The 18,570-nt window shown below is 35.9% G+C and overlaps 1 protein-coding gene across 2 annotated transcripts; it reads right to left on the bottom strand.

The window, feature by feature from the left end:
• Positions 1 to 2: 2 nt before the first annotated feature.
• kif9 (kinesin family member 9) lies at positions 3 to 9,364 on the bottom strand. Of its 2 annotated transcripts, none has more exons than XM_067402139.1 (19): positions 9,120 to 9,364; positions 8,912 to 9,018; positions 8,601 to 8,831; positions 8,137 to 8,220; positions 7,937 to 8,029; positions 7,604 to 7,751; positions 7,299 to 7,363; positions 7,130 to 7,207; positions 6,918 to 6,986; positions 6,681 to 6,785; positions 6,522 to 6,577; positions 6,336 to 6,426; positions 6,127 to 6,263; positions 3,252 to 3,389; positions 2,884 to 3,092; positions 2,635 to 2,814; positions 2,274 to 2,386; positions 222 to 326; positions 3 to 139 (listed from the first exon to the last, which is right to left on the bottom strand). In XM_067402139.1, the coding sequence occupies exons 1-19, from the start codon at positions 9,319 to 9,321 to the stop codon at positions 95 to 97; spliced, it is 2,256 nt and encodes a 751-aa protein (XP_067258240.1). In that variant the 5' UTR covers positions 9,322 to 9,364; the 3' UTR covers positions 3 to 94. The 2 variants fall into 2 exon arrangements, with proteins under 2 accessions (XP_067258240.1, XP_067258239.1); XM_067402138.1 differs by having other exon boundaries at positions 12 to 150.
• Positions 9,365 to 18,570: the final 9,206 nt, after the last annotated feature.

Here is an 18,570-nt window from a genome sequence, read left to right as displayed (position 1 = left end):
ATGGAAAGCTTCAGAAAGAGTAAAGTACTCTGGAGAGTGAGACTGAACACACAGACGCCTTCATCAGATGACTGGGAGAATAGGAGGTTTTATCTTACTCCTGCTGCCCCTCACTGAGTCTGGACTCTGAGACACCTGTCTGCTTCCCCTCTGTAAAGTAAAGATGCTTTCATTATATTGCTGAGGAATGAAAGCTAGTGTCAGGTGTAAGTATGTCTTACCCTCTGTAGAGTCCTGTTGTAGGCATTATAAAATGACACCGCACTGGAACCATCTGCATGCAGCTTCTGACGGGGATTGTCGCAGTGCTCTTCATCATCCTCCATCTGTCCAGTAATACAGCATCTGACAGTCATACTTGAACGAGTCTCACACATTGTCAATAGTTTCTGCTCATTACATCAAGTACAACAAATATTTAAAACTCATGAGATGTTACAAGTGCTACACTGGAAATCGAGATCTTCACAAAGAAATTGAAATGTAAGAATTACTAGGAAGCATGCACTGACAGTTTTTATATAATATAAAAGAAAAAATGAGTTCTGCCATTATATATATATGTATGTGTGTATATATATATACACATATATGTGTGTGTGTGTGTATATATATATATATATGTGTGTATATATATATATGTGTGTGTGTGTATATATATATATGTGTGTGTGTGTATATATATATGTATGTATGTGTATATATATGTGTGTATGTGTATATATGTGTGTGTATATATATATATGTATGTGTGTATATATATATGTATGTGTATGTATATATATGTATGTGTATATATGTATGTGTGTATGTGTATATATGTGTGTGTATGTGTATATATCTATGTGTGTATATATATGTGTGTATATATATATGTGTGTGTGTATATATGTATGTGTATGTATATATATATATGTATGTGTATGTATATATATATATATATATATGTATGTGTATGTATATATATATATATATTTATGTGTATGTATATATATATATATATGTATGTGTATGTATATATATATATATATATGTATGTGTATGTATATATATATGTATGTGTATGTATATATATATGTATGTGTATGTATATATATATATATGTATGTGTGTATGTGTATATATATATATATATATATGTGTGTGTGTGTATATATATATATATATATATATATAGGCTATATGTGTATGTGTGTATATATATATATATATATATATATATATATATATATATATATATATATATATATATATATATACACATATATATATATATGTGTGTGTGTGTATATATATATATTCCTATTCAAAAGTTTGGTGTCTGTAAAGGCCCGTTCACACCAAGAACGATAAAGATATAGTTCTAAATATAAAACAATAGCACTGTTCACACCACAGTTATAACTATATAGAGGAACCATATCGTTAGGATCACTTTCACAACTATTTTTTCCAGCTATTGAACAATAAAACACTGACAGCCAATCAGAGTCCACTCTAATTCAATGACTCGCGTATTTAAAATAGCAGGCGGAGAATCACCGAGGTCCAGAAAAAGCCACCACTGTTTGACAACTCAAAAAATGAGATTATTATGCCAGGCTAGCAAACAGTGTAATATAAAATTACCTCAGATGTCCAGCGCTAGTTTCGACAACATTGTCTTGCACTAGGCGCTGTTTTTATTCCACTACATTGACTTCGTCAGCTAACTTCACTTTTAGATTAGATCTGTTACACTCGCTTTTCACTCGAAACAGCATGCTGAGGACATCTGCTGGTTAAAGCAGTTTAAATGCAACAAGAACAGCAAAAACACGTGTACACTTTTAAACCGCAGAGCGTGAGCTTAAAATATCGACCCTTATCATTCTTGGTGTGAACCGGCCTTAAGAGGGTTTTTTTATGTTTTTGAAAGAAGTCTCTTATGCTCACCAAGACTATATTTATATAATCAAAATACAGTAAAACAGTAGTATTGTGAAATAACTTTTCTATTGTAATTTACTCCAGTCTTCAGTGTCAGATCTGACAGAAATCATTAAGAAACATTTATTGTTATCAATGTTGAAAACCGTTCTGCTGCTTAATATTTTTTGGAAACCATTATCATTTTAATTAAAAGGACCATAAAGAAATGAAATCTTTTGTAACATTTGTAAGTCTTTACTGTCACTTTTGATAAATGTATTAATTTGAATAACATTTCTGAATAAAATTTCTTTTAAAAACACTCAGGCCTCAAGTCTCATGGCCTTCATGAACTTACTGACCAGAGTTAATGCTTTGTCCACAGCTATGTGACCTGGCCTAATTGGTCCTGTCTCTAAGACTGACAGCACTTCATCCGGCAACAGGAAAGACTCATTGTACCAGCTCTCAAACTCTGGCAAACACAAAACAAAATCACATTACTGGCTTTAAAGAAGGATGAACTTTAGTGAAGTGTGATAAGCACTTATGAAAACATTTGGATAGATCAGGTAAGTACATTCAGATGCATTTTTGTCACACAAAATGGACTACAACAGTGGCTGTCTGAATTGGTGGAGGTTTTTTAATTTCTAACCAAAAACAGAAGCCCGAGAACAAGAGGAACTACAACATGTTGTGCAGAGAACTATAGGAAGTCACCTGTTAGCAGTCGTGTGCGGCACTGATTCACCAGGTGCTGACAGTAGGTGACTTCTGCCTTTGTGCATCTGAAGTCCTCATATGCTCGTCTATAACGGTTCTTCAGCTCTTTTAGCTGCAGCACTAGAGACAGTTCAGCCTCCTCCAGCACAGGCTCCCCCTCCGCACTCACAAACTGACCTATTAAACCAATATGATTACCACATCTCATTCAGAAAGAAGCTTGTTTTTACATCATGTAATGCTCACCCTGGCTTTGTCTTCGCTCTCTGAACTGTCGAAGCTCATGTGTAATGTTGTCAAGATCCCGTTTAGTCACACTGATGACATCAGTGAGGGTGCGTAATTGGGACATGCGGTCCAACAGCACAGCTTTGTTCTCCTTTAGTATGCGGTTAATCTCACTTCCCCGTTCTGCTTTGAAATCCTCAAATGCCTCATCTTTGGGTGGAGGAGAGCTGAGAAATTCATTTTAATATTTAATATTTAAGATGTAAAAGTTGACGTATTATATACACAGCTGATGTTGATATTTATTAGTAACTGCGGTACTTGGTCCCTGTCAGCAGAGGTCTCCTCAAGCTTACAGGTGCTGCTGATGTATGTAAGCGACTTACTCAGTTCTGTGATGTTGCTCTTCTGGATCTTGTTGTTGGGGTTCTTGTGTGGTCATGTCAGATTCACTCATGTTTAGAGGCTGTGCAGCTTGTACAGTTGTGTTTTCATCTGGCCACTCGCTCACTGCTTCTTCCTTTCTGCTCAAGGTAGGATTTGAAGAACAACAATTTACATCATACAGTCTTCCATATCCTCCTGAAACCCAAGCATCGACTTTTTTCCTCTTAGTGGACATTATATTTTGGCAAATTTCTCTGACATTGTATGTGTCACAGCTTTTGTCTGTCCTGTAAAGAGCAGGTTCAGGGATTTTCAGAGATCCCAAATGTTTGGAGGCTTCATCATGACAACTCCCTCTCCTTGGTCTTCAAAAATGACTGATATTGATTGAATGATCAAATTTAGCACTCTTACGGAAATATGACAATATTTTGTAATTATCATTTAAATATGACTAATTTTCAAATTCTTTATCATAAATCAAAATCTCAGGAAATTGTTATGGGGTTTCAAATAAGAATATGACTTTCTGTTATGAAACAGGACATCAATTTAATACGTCCACTGTAGTGGACACCAGGACTTAAAGCATGTAAATCAGCCATTTTGGGAGACACAACAAGTGAATAGGGAAAGAAATTATATATCAATGTTCCTATGAAATATTAGATATTCTTATGAAAATATTGCCAAATATTACTCCCAGTATTATGCTTCTTTTTTCATTACATGTTGCCCCAAGAACATATTAATATGCATATTAGATACAATGTATAGATGCATTGTATTGAATGGGACTACCATTTTACACACATATCACATAGTAAAAAACAGTATATCAAATCATTATTATATCTTTCATAACATAGTTGAGAATCATCTTTTTACAAAAGAAAATCATGAACCATAAAAATTAATTGGTGAATGTAGAAAAAAAATCCATTGTTTTTGCCTGTAAATGTCTTTTCATGCCTTGTAATTTTTTGAATAACTGCAGTGGCCATAGCATAACATGTGAATAAAATATCTTTTTTATTTTTTAAAATGTTTTGCCATTTGTTTCTTATGCTCCAAACAATGTAATGACAATGAAAGAAACTAAATTCACAACTTTTTTTCCTGGTTCTCAGGAGCATATCACAGAGCTTTCATCATGTCTACTGACAAAGAACAGAGCTCTGACTAAAGGCTTTAGCACAGATTTCTGCCCTGATTTGCAGTCTGGATGAGTTGATGGTAGTTGCCAAATGTCAGCGCAGTCTAATTCTGAGCAGTCAGAGATTTCACTAAAAATCGCATAATATGTGATGGACACATACTCTAATCCTCAAACTATGACTTCATCCAGTCAAAGGATATCAGACATGTTTGATATTTTAAGCTGATTTTAGAACACGCATTGTTTTTACAACCCCAATCTGGGACACCGTGTAAAATGTAAATAAAAACCAAATCTCATAAACCCATATTTTATTTACAATAGAATAGAGATAGCACAGTGAACTTTTCACAGACAATGATTTCTGGAGGTGTTTCTTAGCCCATGCAGTGACTTCTATTAGAGAATCATGCCTGTTTTTAACGTACTGCTGCCTCAGGGCCCAAAGATCATCCCTTGAGCACAGAGATTTCTCCAGATTCTCTGAATCTTTTGATGATATTATGTTCTGTAGATGATGACATATTCAAAGTCTTCACAATTTTATGTTGGGGAGCTAAAATTGTTTCATTATTTTTTAGATACAGTTTTTTGCAGATTGGTGAAACTCTGCCCATCTTTACTTCTGAGACACTCTGCCTCTCTATCATACTCTTTTTATACCCAATCATGTTACTGACCTGTTGCCAATTAAAGGTGCTAAAGAGGATGTTTTGTTTTATACATTTTTGCAATATTACTTGAAACTGTCTTTACTAACTTTTAAAAGACTATTTATTAGGTGCACTGAAATGAATAATATTAATATACATAATCTGTGCACGAAGTAGGGCCTTAAAAACATCAACCAATCGTTTGTGTGATCATCGCATAAACGATTGGCCCTCTGGCTTGTCAATCACTGCCATTACGTTCCTTATGAGAGACGTGCGCGCTCCAGTAACTTTCCACACTCCACAGGCGCCGCATGCAATGTTTTTGTCAGGAGTAACAACTGCAGATTATGAGTTACCTGCGGTGAGTCCGACATAATGAATCCACTAACACGACACAGCGAATGCCGGTGGTAAACACTCGTGTTCCAATACTCGTGCACGAGTTTTGGGAGGCGTTCCCACGAAATGAGCTGTGAAGGAGGGGGGTTGTTCTTACGCATGTGCTCATTTCAAAAATTCACTAACAGTCTTTGGTTTCTTAGGCGACGAAAAGATCCTCTTTATCACCTTTATGTAATTAGTTGCGAAATGTTCCTCCAGCTGTTTTTTTAGTAAATGTTGCAGCCATCAAATTCAGATTACCTTTTTCTTTTTTTTCCTAAAATGGTACATTTCCTCAGTTTAAACATTTGATATGTTCTATTGTAAATAACATATGGATTTATGATATTTGCAGATCATTGCATTCTATTTTTATTGTACAGTGTCCCAAATTTTTTTGGAATTGGGGTTGTGTTTGTCATGTCTCTCCTAGCAATGAGGCACATGTTTCTGTGTGTTTTTTTGTGTGTTTAAAACGACTTGACAGTCTGGTAGTGTGTGATCCTCAGTCATTTATGTGTAATCTCTGCATGTTTCCTCATAATTCTGTTCAGATTTTAAAAGTTGTGTAGTGTATTCTAGCCTTAACAAGATTCACCCTAATCTAAACATGAATTCTTAGTTTTTTGCTTAGATTTGTCACATCAGGCCTCAAACATGAGGGAAATATGATGTCACCTGCTTATCTGTTTGTCTTTTCTTGCTTTACTTGGTTTAGGTGACACAGCTCGTTGATGCCTCTGTGAAGATTTAGCTAAACCAAGGCCATATCCACAACTCTCCACCTCGCCAACAGCACATACAGACCCCAGCACCTGTAGCAGAGTTAATGAGGCATGTGACTTACTGAAGTATATTTGTCAATCAAATATCTGTATATCACTAACCTCTGCAACAGGAGAAGGTGTTGTGTTCATGGCTTTCTCTACACGAGCATTTCTAGGACAGAGCTGCTCTCGCAATTTCATTTGCTGCTCCCTATTTAATAAACATATAGGCTACATTCAAACATAATTGTATTGACTTCCATTATAAATATGTTAAATTGTTGATGAAGAGGTAACTGTACGTACAGCACCACTTTTTTGAACTGGGCAAACACCTCTTGGATTTGTGCAATGCTTACAATCTGAAACATTAAATCATTTATTCAGTTCTGACAAAAATGAGATTGATTCCAAAAAGGTAAACTTATATATTTGAAGCATTGATGTATAAACTATGGTGTTTACTGGAATCTCAGCCAGTGATCCAGACAGGTATCTCTGCACCTGACTCCTTACTTCCTCCACCAGTGTCTCTGACAGGATCTCATTAGAAACTCCAACCCTATTACTCTATGAGTAAAGAAGTCATTAAAAAAAAAACATGCTGCCCAAAATGTCATAGCTTGGGAAACCAGAATTTGTCAGTCATCTGTTGATGTGGTAATTGGCAGAGATTCTGGATGTGCATGTGTTTGTACTCACCAGTTTGTTACACATAGACAGCTCCTCCTTAAGAAACTGGATTTCTTTCTGTAGTCTTTGCACCTGAAGCTTGATAAACATTCACATGGTTTTAACCATCACCTGAAAGGATTTTCTGCTTTGAACTGTTACACATTAGTTGTATGCGCACATGAATTATTATTAGAGGATTTAGAGTATTCGCTTTGTAATATACATGAACAAAATCTCACCACTGGGTCGACATGTTCATTGATTAACGGCTTTGTCTTCACACATTTCATTCTGGTGGCAAAGCGAAGAGTTGAAAGCTGTCAAAAGAACCAAAAAATCAAAGAAGCTGTGTGGGTTTTCTAGTCTTATCTGACACGTCTCACTGGATTTACAATAAAAACATCTCACCGTCTCTTCAATTTGTGCCCCTTCACCATATATGTTTGCCACAAGCACTGTGTTACAGTTTCCTCCTGTGTATGTAGTTGAGCCAGGGATAAATCATTAGGTCACACATGTCCCATTTGAGATTATATTACTTTTTTTTAATCAGAAATAAAGATTTTCCCAGTGTTCAAAATAAATGTTTACATACTGATGTTCTGTGGCTGAATACTTAAAGCTAGCTTAAATTATAACTAATGTGGGTTTGTTGTTATACTTCTATGGGGGAAAAAATCATTTAAAAAGTGATAATTGTTTAGCACACTAACCAAGTGAGTCTTTGAGAGCATGGGTAAGTTTGCTCTGTCTGAAGGGAACATGTTCCCTACGACTGTCAGCTAGAGCCAAGATGACCTGCTCCAGGAAAGAAAGGGACTTGTTGATATACATTGCCTCCGTTTGGACTTGACCCTCTGACTGGAGTAAAAGACAAAAAGTAGAGAGTAGAGAGAAAAACTGGAAACAGTTGAGGAGCTTGCCATGATTAACACATTAGTGCAATGCTGACATTATATACCATACATATATTCAACAGTGCACTGCTGGCTGCACACTGAATTGTAAGACACAAACTGTAATGATGAGAGGAGAAATGAACTGACCCCAGTTTTGCTAAGTCTTTCAGATCCCGCCAGGTCCACCAGGTTCAGTTTTGAGGTGATGTATTTTGCGTCTGACAGCGTGCGAGAGCGAGACTGTGGCACACATAAACACATATGCAAAAAATACCACCATATGTTATAGACCAGTTTACTAAATCATTTTTAGATCTTATCATGCTCAATATATTTCAGTCACTTACCTCAATGTGGATGGTAAATATGCAGTGTGACCTGGAGGAATGTTTATTAAGGGCATGTTCTCCAATTATTCTGTTCATCTCCCCCTGTCAGCGCAGTGAGATCAGTGTTATTTATCACAGATGTGCCTATTTCGTCTAAATCTGTAACAAAAATATGAAAATCCAATTCTGAATGTGCTTTAGCAGTTGCTTTTGCGTGGGCAAACATTCTTGTTTTAGTCATTCATTCATGAGTAATAGGACTTTTAATGGAGACTCTTGGTGTCTGGTGATGTTATATCATATTGTTTTTCATTAGCCAATTTGTCAACACCAGTGTTGAGAGATAAGAACAAACCTTCGCCCTTAACAGGCAAACACAACCTGATAAGAATTCTGTTTACTGGAAATAGACTATTTTTGCTGAGATAAAATATACATTTTTTTTTTTTTTAAATGAGCTGATCAAATACCTTTCCTCTTACCTCAAAAAGCAGGTTAAGAGCTTCCTCTTCATTGTGAACCAGATGTAAAGACAATCCTTTAACTGAGACTCCACCTCCTGGTTCTTCTACCACAGTTAAGATCCCACTATGTGAACCTTTTCCCTGCTTTAGGCTGGAGAGCAAGTCTACCATTGTCTCATTATAGATTTCCAGGAAGGAAAGGTGAACAGAGAATGTATGATCTACACGATGCTCCACCTCCTGGAAAACCTGAGGAATTGAGAGATGGTTTATTAGCCATAAGAGCTGAAACACTGACTACGTGCTTCTTTTCCATGAGTCTCGATCACCTCCTGTAGGGCTCGAGGAATGATGCCTCTCTGTTTGTAAGTCTCTGCAGCACCTGTCATAGTGTATGTTTTCCCTGCTCCGGTTTGCCCAAAGCACATTATTGTACCTAAACACACAAAAGGCTTTCCTAAACATTTCATTCCAAAGTATAAAATTAATGTTTGTGATTTCAGATATGAAACATATGTATGCATTTGAATGACCAACCATTGTAGCCCCCAAAGACTCCCAGTACTACACTCCGGGCTACATGATCGTAGACGTCCTCTTGTGACACATTGTGAAGCACTCCATTCAGCTGAAATAACCATGAGCTCAGATGATTGTTCCTCTTTCCTTTCTTGGAGTCTCTCCGTGACCACCGTACTCTCAAAGTCTCAGAGATGAAGAGAGGGACACAGGTAAGCATTCTTAAATATTAGCTTCATTCAATCTGTTTTATGTTTGGCTCAGTCGGTTAAAGGTTCATTGTGCTATTCAGCTGTGATCCCAAGACTGAGTAATTTAATAATTTCTGATCTTAAATTTATGGAGGAATGTTGTATTAATAATGTTTTTAAAAAACATATTTGAATGTACAGGCTTTCCCTTCGAAAGTTAGAAAGAAATCTGTCTTTTTTTATTTCTCCAGAATGAAAGCTAAAATTAGAACAAGATTACTTTCTCTCTGCTAAAGGCTAAAAAGTATTAATGTTCCCCAGACACAGATTTAATTCGGATAGTAATGAGTGCAACTTTTGTCATTGGAACGATTATTTTATTCATGTAAATGAAAGAAGAAAATAAAAATGGAAAGACATTCATGTTTGGCTAAGTTTGAAATATGTAGTACCTGACATTGAATTCAAAACTTAACTATAAAATATGCCATTTCCTCTCTGAATTTTAATGTTAATTTTTGGATAATAATATTGTGGTTTTGGCCAATTATTTCATACAAAGATATAGATTTTTAAAAATCCCCTAAAAAATCCTAAAACTTATGCATAACAAAAAGCTGTGTAATCTTTTGGGTGTGTATTTTGAGGATGACCCCCCTTGTGTAAGTCTTCTTTGCTTTTTTAATACTAGTTATGTTTTTTGCTGCTATTTGGATTTGTTGAAATTGTATTAAGTTTTGTGTTTACTCAGTCATGTTTTATATTTAAGCAATAAAAAAACAGAAGGCTGCAAGAAACAATACAACACAGAACTTCACGCATTAATTCATTTGACAGTTAAGAACATTTAAACGAGATACATTTTAGCACATTGCATAGGTTACCTGCTGGTCAGGTAGGCATTCGATAAGCTCATGCGCAAAATTGGCTGTGGGTCGAATGCGAATGTACACCTTTACTGGAGAGCCCTGCAAACTCATGATTCCTGCAATGTAGAGTATCTATCACATACAGCACGACAAATAGCCTCTGAATACGCTATCAAATGAATTGAATCTTAAATCTTGAATCAAGAGTAAACTTGGTAGTCTCAGAAACTTACCTGTCTAGCCCGTGCACAACACATAATCGCTTAGCTTAGCTGTTGTTGGATACAGTTAGTGTTGATGCCGTTGTCATGACAACGCCTCGAGCTGCGCACTCTGTGCTGCGCAGCACTTTAAATAACAAACAATTGTCACTATCTCACAGCAGCAGAATACTTTTGTCAGTCATTTATTTGAGTCCTAACCCGGCTACATTCACACACTTTGCGGGAGTAACGTTGGGATGAACAACCACATTCTATAAACAAACTCGCACCCACTGGACTCACCAGGCCTGGACTGGCCATCGGGAGCACCGGGAGAACCGGGAGAAACAGAGAGATATCAGGGAAAATGAAGAGTATGGAAAAGAAAATGGAAGTGAGGTGCACCCTTAGACTTTTTTGTTGTTTACAGGACACATTTCTCAATACTTGGGTCTCTTTTTCAAAACTCTTGACGCAGTGATCCACAACACCAGTCTACGGGAGCTAAACTGTGGATCATTTATCATTGATTTTTGGCACAAAATGCATTCAATTAAGTCTTTCAATTTACATGATTTTTTTTTCTCACTAGATACAAACTCCACCAAAACTTTATGTAGGCCTACTATACAAACCAATTTGCACATTTACATGCTCTTTTCAAAACTGTTAAACAAAATCTAGCACAATGCAAAAATGAATTAAAAAAAGAAAAAGAAATGTGCAACATTTTACTGTAATTCCATATTGAAATATTTTCTGAAACTAAAATATATTCTATCAAAGCAATTAGATGTAGCTGAACACATACACAAGTGTTTTTCAAATTCATTATACATCTATACAAAAGGGGAAAACTTCTGAATAATTTCGTACTGTAATGTAAACATACTGCAGTGAAATCTGAACAGTAGAGAGCTGTTATTCTTGTTTTGTAAAGACATTGTACAAAAGAAAACAGTGATGCTACCTTTTGTTAGGTCTTTTATGAGTGACAAAGTGTGTTTGCTGAGTGAAACTGAAAACCCTTGCTAGTGTTACGGAAGAATGACTTGATTTGAGACGTTTAAAGGATTTTGTATTTTAGTGCATTTTAAATGTGAAATTAACGCCAAGTTGAAATTTGGTAAGGAGAACTGTGAACACAGTATTGATAATTGTGTTTTGCACGGCCCAAGCCTAAGGATTTAGACAGTTTTCTATGTGATGGCCATACAAAAAAAAGGGGTTGTCTGTGGTTCCAAAATTTGTTGTGGCCTGGATGAGTGTGAGATTTCACAGCCTGACATTTTGTCCCAGTCCAGCCCTGGAACTCACAACCAGATTCTTGGAAAACCCGCAATGTGTGAACAGAACCATTGTTAAACATGAACTCAATAAATGCAAGCATATTATTAAATCCAAGTATATTATTACCTCTAGTTTGAGACACCTATTTGTAAACGATCATCACTTTATTAATGCGGTAGGCTATCTATATTATAGCATTCCTCATTAACTGGTACATTGATGGATTTCAAAAATGAAAATGTGTACCGGAGGTGTTTTGAAAGTACATTTTTGAATTGACATTTTGAGTCAAAAAAGCTACTGAACCAAAAAAGGCACTTAGTGAGGAAGACACAATCACTCCCCTTCCCTACTGCAATTTGATTGGGAATGTGTGCAGTTGAATGACCATCCGTTTGTTCATGGCTCCTCCCTGGTGAAAGTAACAAGGTCTGACATATAAAACAAACTCTTCTAAACTTTTCTAAAGCTGACATTTCAGTTAAAGAACCTCCAACTCACTGAGAATGAAAACAGACGTGTTCATCTGTGTTCTGTGTGCCTGTTTGGTAACACTCGAAGCACGTAATAAGGTATGTAAAGATATTTCTCCAATACCATCAACTCCTGACAACATTTGGCAGTAATTTAAAAAGTTACTATAGTGATGATGATGAAAATAGTCACTGATCAGTAAGATATTTTATATATATATATTTATTCACATGTTCACAAATCAGTATTATTAGTACTATTACTGCTACTAACCTAATTTTTACACAGAGATCAACCCTGACCAAGACTTTTAACGATTTCACATTTTTATCACATAAAGACACAAAGAAACCAGAGGTAGGTGCCTTTAAGAGCCTAAACCTAAAGCATGCAATAGAATTTACCTAAAATAAATTAAGATTAAGTGCAAACAAATTGCAACAATGTGGTTGTTTTGCAACAAGGCAGTTATTTTTGTAACAGTAACTGCTGGTGAAGAAGTGACAAAAAAATAGAGGGAAAAAAGGTAGCTACACACACAAGGGAGAAACGGAGAGATATCCGGAAAAATTAAGAGAAGGGAAAAGAAAATGGAAGTGAGGTGCACCCATACAATTTTTTGTTGTTTACAATCACTAGGACACATTTCTCAATATTTAGGTCACTTTTTCAAAACTCTTGACGCAGTGATCACAACATCAGTCTACGTGAGCTAAACTGTGTGGATCATTTATCATTGCATTGCCGCAAAATGCATTCAATGTATTCAAAGTATTTCAATTTACATGCTTTTTTCTCATACAAACTCCACCAAAACTTTATGTACTATACAAACCAATTTGCACATTAACATGCTCTTTTCAAAAGTGGTAAACTTAAGTTCAAAATGTAGCACAATACAAAAATAATAAAAAAAAAAGAAAAGAAATTTGCACAGTAATTCCATATTGAAATATATTCTGAATCTATATATAATATATATAGAGAGAAAGAGTAATAGAGAACAACCACTGGCTCACTAAACTCACTACTTCAGACTTATGCGCCCTCCAGAAACTTGTGTTATGCAAGTGAACGGCGCCATGTGGTGCCATCCCAAAGGGGCATAAAATCACTCTCACGGACCTTCTCCTGGTCTGTTCCCTGCTGGTGGAATGACCTGCTACACTCTATCCGAGCAGCAGAGTCTTTAGCCGTTTTCAAAAAGCTGCTAAAGACCTCTTTTTCGTCAACAATTGACCCAGTAATATTAGCACTTACTTTTTATTTATATTTTTACTTTTCTTTTTTCTATTTCTATTCTCTCTCTCTCATCCATATATATATACATACATACGAGCACTTTGCTGATTTACTTTACTTGACACAGCACTTGCATACTGTTGCACTCATGTTGATTTGATTGCTTCTACTATTCTCATTTTTAAGTTGCTTGGAGAAAAGCGTCTGCTATAAATCAAATCAGTATTATTAGTACTATTCTAATAATAATCCTACCTTATTTTTACATAGCTGCCAAACTCATTCACATTTTTATCACATGGAGCCACAAATACAACAGAGGTAGGTGCCTTCAAAAGCCTAAACTTAAAGCAAGCAATAGCACTTTTGTGTAAAGTATTCATAAATGCAGGTTAAATGACAAAAGAATTACTTTTGTATCGTTAAAATGGAGACATCATAACTTCTAACATTCTACATGCAAGAACAGATGCTGTTTAAAAGAATAAACCACATTTCTTGCCTCATATCCACAGCACGGCCCTGAAGCAAACCCTGTTAATGGAAGTATACCTGAGCTGGTAATTGTCATTTATGCTTTAAATAGACATATATTTGAAGCCACAATTATGCTATTATCAAACTATAAATCTGACCTCTTGTAGGACATACAGCGCTATAAAGGCTTTCAGAGTAAATGTCAATAATTTTTCATACTTTTAATATATGTCCTGATTTCCATCCATAACAGATGACCAACCATACATCATTTAATAAAACCGAAGTAAGTTTTCATTGCCTTCATTTCGCATGATTGAAAAAATTGTGGATTACTCATAAATCTATCCTGTACACTGTACAGTTTTGTATCGTCTCAGTCTTGGGATATGAAGTTCTCCTTAAATCCAGTTATTTTCCTTAGCAACATTTCTTTCTGATCAAATTAGGTGGATCTGTCATCATTTACTCACACTCATGTCATTACCAACCTGTATGTTGTTATTTTTTTACATGGATAATGTAAAAGGAAATAGTTTGAAGGCTATATTGACACGGCCGCATACTGGGAAAAAATAACAGCATATGAGTTTGGAATGACTTGAGGATGAGTAAATCATTACAAAAGGCTAACTATTTCTTTAAATATGATTATCTTGTGTGCAACCTTTGATTAAAATAAACAAGCAATTTTTTTAACATGTAAAACAAGGAGGACTCTCAGTCTGTCAGCCTCTATGGATGAGGCCAGGAGGCCTTGGGGTTTTTATTATTTTAAAGCAGTTGATGTTAAATGCAGTAATTGTGGAATTACTCTGGAATGAGTCATTTGTGTAAAAATGTGTTTATAAAGAACTTTTTAGTGAGTGTTTCACATTTTTCTTTCACCAGGACGAATGGCAACAAAACTAAGACAGCTCAAGGGTAAAAAAGACAAGTTACTTAAATGGTATATCATGTTTCATAATAACTAATGTATTATGTAATACGTTAAAATGCATTGATTTTTGAATGTTATTTGTAAAAAGTTGTTTTAAAACTGTTTAAAACTTTTTCTCCTCAGATAAGTGATGAAATCTGAAAAACAACCTGTTAAACAGTCAACCCTGATGAGATGACACTCTAATGTTTGTTGAACAAATTACCATTGTATTATAGAATATCAAAAATGCAAAAACACATGAAAAAAGATGAACTCACAATTTTTTTTTTTTTTAATAAAAGAAAGAACATATGTAAACAACCTTGTCTCACAGGTACAAGAAAATCTACCTATATAAATGTACAAGAAAAAAGAAATTCAACTCATAACTGTAAAGACTGCAATAGTACATGTTGAATGATAAAACAAGTGTTAGCTATTATTATTGCACAGTATAAAGGGTTTAATTAAATAGCAAATGTACAATTTTCATTATTTGGTAATAATGTCAAAAATAATTTAATTAAACTGTACACAGGGTAAGTTATTCCAGGGTTAAAACTAATAATATTTTCATCAAACTCTGTTAATCTAGGCCTACTTATTATTTGTTCTTAAATAACATAATCTGAAATATACAGCCAACAAGACTACAAATTTTTAAAATAACAAACAAGCATTATCATTATCACTATCACACAGCAGCAGAATACTTTTGTCAGTCCTTTATTTGAGTCCTAACACGGCTACATTCACACACTTTGTGGGAGTAACGTTGGGATGAACAACCACATTCTATAAACAAACTCGCACCCACTGGACTCACCAGGCCCGGACTGCATTGGGAGCATTTGGAGCAATTCCCGGTGTCCTGATTTTGCCCGCTGCCCTGTATTACTGCATGCCCAATGTACTAAAGTGTCCATTTCCGAATCCTTCATTCGATAATAAATCATGAATCGGTTGCTCTTGACAGGCAGCGCTGTGATTCTGCTCCGCCGAACGGTTTCGAACAGAGTGAACAATGCGCGAGACTCACTCGAGGATGGAGATGAAGCGGGAACGCAAAAGGAAAGCTCTCGTAGAAGAAGCAGCGACATGTAACCAAAATTACTGACCCGTTCAGGGCTTCAATGGCAGGTCTGTTTAATCTGTAATTAGGCTACTGTAGGTCTATGTTAACTTAGTTAAGCTAGCAAATTTTAGCAGTGCTAGCACCCCATTATCATCATCACCATCACTCAAAATAATGTCTGCTAAAGGTCATCATTACCATCTATTGTAAAGTTACGTTTTATAATTTAGCAGACAGATAAGCATGTCGATTTATAGTGTGGAGGGAACAAGGTAGACAACAACACAAAAATATGAATAATGCAATAAAATGTTAAAGGTGCAGTAGCTGACGAACACTGTTGATATTTGAAATCAACCCAAACAAACCCACCCCTCTCTTCATTGCTCCACCTCCAAAACTCACACTCCAATACTAACCACTCTTCTCGGACTGGAACCACTGCCCGATCCCGATCGCTGCTGGCATGCGAGGCTAATGCACTACCAGTGACGTTAAACACCTCATTCACTAACGAGCGTCAGTTCGCAGTGGTTTAACTGCAGAACTCTCAAGATTTCAAGACTCAAACAGCTTTATTGGCATGGTGAAAGAAATCTTTAAATTGCCAAAGCATATACAATAAAAATAAATAATAATAATAAGAAGAAGAATGAATAATAATTCATAATAATGAAGAAGAAAAAAAATCTAGCAATAAAAATTGCAATAAAAATGTTCAATCTTATAATATTTATAGAAGTGTCTCTTGGCATACTGTGTAGTTCTTCTGTCCCACTGGAGGCTCTTTCATCATGACAGGACCTCACATACCTGACAGCCAGATTTGAGCTTGCTGCAGGGCTTTCTCCTAGCAGGTATGGGAGTTTGTCCATATTTGGTTTCTGATGGAAGTCTTTGTGGTGAGTTGTGAAATGGGGATAGAAAGTGTCCCTAATTTGTGCATATTTCAGGCATTACATCAGAAAGTGCAGTTCTGTTTCCACTTCATTCTCTATGCAGTGGGGACACAGCCGTTCTTCCTTTGGTAGCCAGGTATGTCTGTGTCTGCCTGTCTCTGTGGTGAGATTGTGTTCACTGAGTCTGTACATGCTCAGGACTTTTCTCAGTTTAGGGTCACTCACTGTACTCAGGTATCAATTCATATTCTCTGTTTAGGGTCAGATAGCATTCCAATTTATTTTGTAGGGCTGTTGCATCTGTCCAATGTTTTAGGTATTTTTCTTTTTGTGTTTTAATTATTTGGTTTGGTCTGGCTAAGTTTTTGTTTTCAGTCAGACATGTTGTGGTTAGTGTAGTCAGCTCTTAGACTTCAGGTCGTTCACAGCTTTGTTAATTGCTAATGCCAAGTGTAGTTCTGTGTGTGCTCAAGGAGCATGTTGTCTAATTTAAAACTATGATATTGGTCTTGGTGGCTGGGTCTTTTTGTAAAATCATTATTTTTGTCTTTTTGGGGTTAACTGACAGCGCCCATGACTGACAGAAGCTGTGCAGGAGGTCTAGATGCTGCTGTAGACCCTCTTTAGTGGGAGACAGCAGCACCAGATCATCAGCAAACAGGAGGCATTTGACTTCAGTATCTAGTAGAGTAAGACCAGGTGCTGCAGACTGATCCAGAGCCCTCGCTAACTCATTTATGTATAAGTTGAACAGTGCTGGACTTAAGCTAAAGCTCTTTTTTTTTTACAATTTATCTGGAGCTCAATTCAAGTGTGACCATCTCTCATGGAACACCACGTTCTCTAGCGGTCGTCAGTATACGGTGGTTTAACTGCAGAACTCTCACTATCTGGCCGCTGTTACACATGCAATGTGAGTGGATGTCTGTTTGTCACAGCTGACATGCAGCAAAATGCTTCACGAAAAATAAAGTGCAGTTGATGAACGAGCAACAAGGAAGCACAAAAAAATTGACATACAGTACACACAAGTTAATACAAAGTGGTCGTTTTTATTTTGCACAGAATGCTGTATATAAGCAATACAAAGGACATTATGAGGAGAAATGGTTAGAGGTTAGAAGGAAACAGATGTTTTACTGAGTCTAATGGCTCTGGCGAGCTGTAACATAAACTAAACACTATTAGCTATTTAAAAAGAGGGGCGTGGCTTTTCGATATATTGCCTGTCTACTTCCTGTTTCAGTTGAAATTACGTCAACACATTGAGTAATGCTGCACGTTCCAACACTCTTCAGTGGGACTTTAAGTATTAGGATTTTTCTATAAAGATATTGTCATGATTTAGTTATTATTGTGCTAATTTTAGGTAATTTAGAAAATGTTTTTTAATATATTTTTATGAAATATAGTTGAAATATAAATCTTGGGTCATTTTAAGGTAAAATAACAACACATTGTCATACTGTAATACTAGATAAATTAAGATTAAGTGCAAACAAATTACAATAAGGTGGTTGTTTTGCAACAAGGTTGAGACCTGCTGGTGAAGACGGGACAGGTACAAAAAAATAGAGGAAAAAAAGTTTTGATAAATTGTATTGATGATAAATATGTTTTGCACGGCCCAAGCCTAAGGATTTAGACATTTTTCTATGTAATGGCCATACAAAAAATTGGGTTGTCTGTAGTTCCAAATGTTGTGGCCTGGATGAGTGTGAGATTTCCCGGTTCTTGGAAAACCCGCAATGTGTGAACACAACCATTGTTAAACACGACTCAATAAATCCAAGCATATTATTAAATCCATATATATTATTTATTTTC

This window comes from Chanodichthys erythropterus, chromosome 11 (genome assembly GCF_024489055.1).
Source record: "Chanodichthys erythropterus isolate Z2021 chromosome 11, ASM2448905v1, whole genome shotgun sequence".
Classification (NCBI taxonomy): Eukaryota; Metazoa; Chordata; class Actinopteri; order Cypriniformes; family Xenocyprididae; genus Chanodichthys; species Chanodichthys erythropterus.
Note: the sequence above shows the minus strand (reverse complement) of the source record. Positions and strands in the feature narration are given on the sequence as shown.

What these genes read in the sequence shown, in the direction of transcription:
- kif9 (XM_067402138.1), bottom strand. Translation starts at nt 9,321, where the DNA reads ATGCTTACCTGTGTCCCTCTCTTCATCTCTGAGACTTTGAGAGTACGG. An exon ending in TGCTCTCAAAGACTCACTTG is followed by an intron (nt 7,364 to 7,603) that starts GTTAGTGTGCTA and finishes CTACATACACAG; the next exon opens with GAGGAAACTGTAACACAGTG. An exon ending in ATGAACATGTCGACCCAGTG is followed by an intron (nt 6,987 to 7,129) that starts GTGAGATTTTGT and finishes ATGTTTATCAAG; the next exon opens with CTTCAGGTGCAAAGACTACA.